Raw genomic sequence first — 5,834 nt, forward strand, 5'->3', positions numbered from 1 at the left:
CAGAACTGTGTAATGTAGGAAAGTGGGAGAAGCTTTTTAGGCTGAAGGAATATAGAAAGGATTTGGAGCTCGGCCTGGGGTGGAACTGGCTATGTTCTGATACAGTATGGTCTCCACATGGATGAGAGACAAAGACAGAGTAGGCCCAGAAAAGCTGGACTTGGATAGTTTAAGTTGACTAGGCTGGCAGGAAGGTGGAAAAGAACATGAGAGGTAGAACCTTACTCTTTTGGATTCTGGCTTCGTGGTGCAGGCTAAATGGTGTGTCCTGGAGGGTGGGGCAATGCAGGCTGAGCTGTGAATATCTAGGTAGATGGAGTCTAGTCTTTCTGTTATTTGTATTATATTTTTGTTACTGTTATTTTGTTTGTTTTTAGGTCATACCTTTCTGAACAGGTGATACTGGTTTTAGATGGCCAAGGTGAGACCCATTAGAACAGCTAAATATCTCTGGATAAGGCGAGTAAGAGGGCCAGGTCGGGCCCTGAGAGCTAGCATCTAGTGAATCCAGGCTATACAGGCCAGAGAGTGAGGATAGAAAGTTGGGTTAGGGTGAGCCTTTCCTACCTCGGTGACATCTTAGCTGTTGTCTGAGTATCTGAATACCTTCCTCGGGGCTGAAACCTATGCCAGGGCTCTTGATAGGATACTTTCGGCAGTCAAAACCTGATGAGAGTGTGGCAGGGCCATTGGGTTATTGGGAGAAATTGAAACAGTGGAAATACTGAGAAGCATTAAGAGTAGCAATATAAAAGAGAAAACAAGGTCTGTGCACAGATTGTTTAAGAAATAAATTGGAGACAGGACTGGAGAGCTAATACAGTGGGTAGGGCACATGCCTTGAATTACCAACCTGTATTTGGTCCCCAGCATCCCATATGGTCCCTCAAGCCCTGCTAGTAATGATATCTGCGCACAGAGCTATGAGTAAGCCCTGAGTACTGCCAGGTGTGAAGTGTGCCCCCATCCCAAAAAGAAATGTCAGAGGCGTTGTGGTCTTTGGTAAAAGGGAGAGTGTACCTTGGTGCTGGGTGTGATGTTATAATTGTATGTATGAGAAACCATTATCAACAGTATCGTAAACCATAGTATACCAGTCAATAAAAAAATTTTAAAAAAGTAATAAGTTGGAGGTAGGAGAGATAGTGCAGGGGTCAAGATACATGTCTTGCATGTGGTCAAATCTGGTTTGATTCGCGGCTCTTTATGGTGCCCCAAGCATTGCCAGTGCAAGCCTGGAGGCCTCTTGAGCACCATTAGCCCGGGTAATACCTGGCATGACAGGGCCCAAGCAGCACCACCACATCCTTGGCTGTCTCGTTGAACTTCTAGCCCAGTTGACTGTAAATAACTGGAAGGAACTGCTGCGCTTCCTAAGCACCGCTTGGCAACGTCCCCCAGAAGAAAAAGAAGTAAATTGAGAGACATGTCAAAATTTTCATGACCTATAGCACTGGCTGAGTGACACTCAGAAGTTCCTGTTGCTGAATCCTGCACTTTAGAAGCAAGCAATGAACAAGAAGAAAACAGAGAATTTGAAGGAAAAGACTGAGCATAAGGTGACTACTTAAGAAATGGGGGAAGTGTGTGGAGGTAGAGGTTAGGGGTAGACTGTGGGTCAGGGTATAGGATTTGGGGGATGAGACTGACTCCCCTGCTCTGACCATTCTTGTCCCACAGAAGGGGAAGAAGCCTAAGCAGGAGGAGGACAAATGGAAATCATCACAGGAGATGCAAAATATTCCAGCCTCACCACAGCAGTGCTTGGGACCTCGCTGTGTGCAGGCTGCCAGACCAGAATCTAAGTATTGCTCAGATGAATGTGGAATGAATCTGGCAGCTGCGTGAGTATATCTGAGGTTAAAGGACAGGGCCACTCACAGCTGAATCGCACATTCAAAGTTCACCCACCAAGTCCACTCATTTATTTATCTTTACAGTTACTTACTTACCCACTCACTCATCTGCATTCATTCATAATCCACTAGTCACCTATTCATCAACATTCAGTTGTCTACCAATAATTATCCATTACGTTCACCATTCAATCATTTATCCACTTCTTTTGATCCTCCCATCTACCCATTCCATTGCTTGCTATGTCTCCTTCCAGCCGCATCTATAAGATCCTGCCCCAGCGAATTCGGGAGTGGCAGAAGGACCCCTGCATTGCTGAGGAGTATAACAAGAAAATGCTTGAGCACATTGAATGTGAGCGACAGGCCACCCAAAGCCACCTGAAAAATATGGAGAGACGTTTCCATGAGCTTGAAGCCATCATTCTGCGTGGCAAACAGCAGGCTGTGTGCAAGAACGAAGAGGCGAGTGGGAATTAGTGGACTGTAATAAATAGGAATATGAGTATTTTGCCTTGTTTGTCCTCCCTCTACTTCACTGACCTCTCTCCACTGTTTTGTGCAGCACTTCAAAGGTGAAAATAATAGCACGGATCTGAAGATTTTCTGTGTCTCCTGTGGGAAACCCATCAGTATCCACATAGCCCTGCGCCACATGGAGCGCTGCTTTGTCAAGGTTGTAGCATTGTTGTGGGTAGAGGAAAGTCCTGAGTGTTTGGGGATGGGTGGAATCCACAGGAAGGTGAAAAATTTGGTGCCTTGCTCTACCTATTTTGCTTTTCTTTCATACTTCATAACAGGATGAGGCATAAGTGAGTGAGTAGGAACATTGGCAGGGAAGATAGGAATATAATATCCACAGAGATAGGGAGCTGGAGAGATAATACAGCTGGTAAGGCACTTGCCTTGCATGTAGTCAACAGTGGGTTCCATCTTATGCAGTCACCAGAGCACTGCCTGGAGTGAACTCTGAGCATAGAGCCAGGAGTAAGCCCTGAGTACAGCTGGGTGTGTCCCTCCCCACCAATAAATCCACCGGGGTACTAATATATCTCTGTCATAGGAGGACATGCATCATCTGCCCAAAGTTCCTACAACTTGTATTTGTTTTTCTTCTCAGTACGAGTGCAACTGGTCATTTGGATCCATGTACCCAACTTCCATTGAGGGGTGAGTGTGAATACATGTCAGGGTCAAAGGCCTAGTGTGAACAGGGAGAGGATGTAGATGGGATCTGATGCAGAAGTGAATTATTGGGGCAGGGTATGGGCAGGATTGATGAAAAAGTGAGGGCTGGGTTCATGACCTTCATTACCTCACTTTCAACCTCCCATCAGGACCACAAGGCTCTTCTGTGATTTTTACAACCCACAGAGTAAGAGATACTGTAAGAGACTCCAGGTGCTGTGCCCTGAGCACTCTCAGAACACCAAGGTGAGACTCTGCCTTCTTGATCTCATCACCAAGCATTCATTCCCTACTTGCTACCTGACTATCCTCTTCCTATTTTCCTCCCTGCTTGTCTCCTACTTCCGTTTTCTTCCCTGCCTTCCTACCTCTTGACCAACACTTACATGCTCCTTCTTTCCTTTCTGACAATCCCATATTCCCTACTTCTCACTGTTTGATCACCTATTCTTACTTTTTCTTCTCTCCGTCTGCTATTAATTCATAAATAACCCCATACTCAACCTTCCCCCACTTCTCTGACCATCCTGACTATCCTGCTTTGCCTGACCATCCTGCCTTCCCCTATTTCTCTTCTTTTGCCCACCCGATCACTCTTTCTTCCATATCTTGTTTTCTTCATACTTCCCCACAGGTCATTGACGATGAGGTGTGTGGTTGCCCACTAGTGCGCAATGTCTTTGAGGTCACTGGTGATTTTTGTCATCTCCCTAAACGTGTATGCAATCGTCACTATTGCTGGGAGAAGCTGAGACGTGCCGAGTTGGACCTGGAGCGTGTGCGCGCAGTAAGTTACAATGATGAGTGAGGGCTAGGAGATGGGATAGGATCCTGTAATTCCTCTCTAATTCTCACCTCCTACAGTTGTACAAGCTAGAACAGCTGTTTGAGCAAGAGCAAAAGGTTCGCACAGCTATGGCTAACCGGGCTGGGCTCCTCTCCCTGATGCTCCACCAGACAACTCAGCATGACCCGCTCACCAATGACCTACGCACCAAAGCAGACAACTGAATTCTGCTTAATTCAGCATCCTTTACTCAACACTGTACAGGGAGATATTTTGTAAATACATTACATACATATCTCTATGAAGGTCATAGATATTCTATTCTTTCTCAGGGCATTTTAAAGTTTATTTTTCTGTTCATCACTTGATTGATCTCTATTGAGCCTTTGTTATGTGTGTATGAGGAGGGGGGCACAAGGGGACCTGAACACTCCAATTTTCATCCCTTGATCCCTATTTCCATTTCTTCCCTTAACATGAGAGGGGTCAGGTGGTCTGCCCTGCCCTTCTCTCCCATTGCCAAGTTGTGTTAATATACTTTAGAAGAACAAGGGCTTTTAATATTCCCTGATGGCTCTCAAACCTGTTTCTATTTCTCAATTTTAAACCTCTAATGATGGTATATGAAGGGTTAATTCAACTTGGCAGGGGCTGTGGTACTATGCAGAGGTGGCTTTGAAGTGATTCATGCTCAGGAGGATGTTACCTTATGAAGAGGGTTCCAGTGATCTTTGTTCCCTACAGTTAACCCCCAACCCTGATCCAAGGCTATCAGATACATAGTTAGCCCTGATTGTGGCCTATTCCATCATAATTGTTAATAGTTTCCAGGCCAGAAATGTAAAAATATTAAGAAAGGAAATAGACTAATATAGGATGATAATGATTTCACTTTGGAAACCTATGGAGAATTCAAGGGATGTCAGTCTTGTGTCTCCCCATATCCATCGTTTTTTCTACACTTGACCATCCCATTAAATCTTGGACTTTTCTGTCAACCTTGGCCTCTGCTAACCTCAGTCTCATGCCAGCTCTGTCTATTACATTCTGGCTTTCTATCCTTATCATCCTGCATTGTTTGTCCTTTTCACCTGCTCTGTTCATTGAGTTCCCATTTGGTCGTGTCCATTTCACATGTATAAGGTTGCCAGAAGAGGAATGAGATCTCTGTTAAATACGCTTTAGCCAGCACCAGCAGACCTCCTGTATCAGTGGAGGTGTGTCTGGCAACATTACTTGCATGTCTCAAATGATTGACTTGAGCTATTTTTTCCTATACTCACCAGTCACTGAATTTAAAAATTTTTAGAATTACTTTTCCCCACGGGACTCATAACTTCACCTGTATGTTCCAAAATATGTAAAAAAAAATAACTTATTTTTGGTTTGGGGGACATACCCGGCAATGATAAGAGATTACTTCTGTCTGGCTCTGAACTCAGGACTCAGACCTGGTGGTGCTCAGGGGACCATATAGGATGCTGGGAACTGAACCCAGGTTGTCCAAGTACAAGGCAAATGCCCTACCTGCTAAATTGTAGCCTTGACCCTGTTTTTCTACACTTATACTTCTTATTGTGCTAGCACTAAATTTTATTACTGCCTGCCAGCTGTGTTTAAAAACAATACCGTATTTTTATTTATAATTTAATAATTTTACAGAGACAAATCCCATAATTTATTACTTGTAAGGATCACCTATTTTGGGTGTTTGTGCCAAGGGTCAAACCCAGGGTTTTAAATATTGCAAAACATGCACCCTACCTCTAAGATAAATAGTTGCCTGAGAGAAATAGATGCCTAAAAGGGCCACGTTGTTGATCTTCTTTTTGGATCACACCTGACAATGCACAGGGGTTACTCCTGGCTTTGCACTCAGGAATTACTCCTGGCGGTGCTTGGGGGAACATATGGGATGCCGGGGATCGAACCCGGGTTGGCTGCGTGCAAGGCAAACGCCCTACCCGCTGTGCTATCGTTCCCGCCCCAATAGGCACTTCTAG

The 5,834-nt window shown here is 44.7% G+C and overlaps 1 protein-coding gene across 1 annotated transcript; it reads left to right on the forward strand.

The window, feature by feature from the left end:
• Positions 1–1,277: 1,277 nt before the first annotated feature.
• Positions 1,278–4,055, forward strand: LOC101545768 (CXXC-type zinc finger protein 1-like). The gene is made up of 8 exons (XM_004612931.1): positions 1,278–1,412; positions 1,681–1,844; positions 2,114–2,321; positions 2,422–2,532; positions 2,977–3,026; positions 3,194–3,290; positions 3,679–3,831; positions 3,909–4,055. The coding sequence occupies exons 1-8, from the start codon at positions 1,278–1,280 to the stop codon at positions 4,053–4,055; spliced, it is 1,065 nt and encodes a 354-aa protein (XP_004612988.1).
• Positions 4,056–5,834: the final 1,779 nt, after the last annotated feature.

Source organism: Sorex araneus, chromosome X (assembly GCF_027595985.1).
Source record: "Sorex araneus isolate mSorAra2 chromosome X, mSorAra2.pri, whole genome shotgun sequence".
Taxonomy (NCBI): domain Eukaryota; kingdom Metazoa; phylum Chordata; class Mammalia; order Eulipotyphla; family Soricidae; genus Sorex; species Sorex araneus.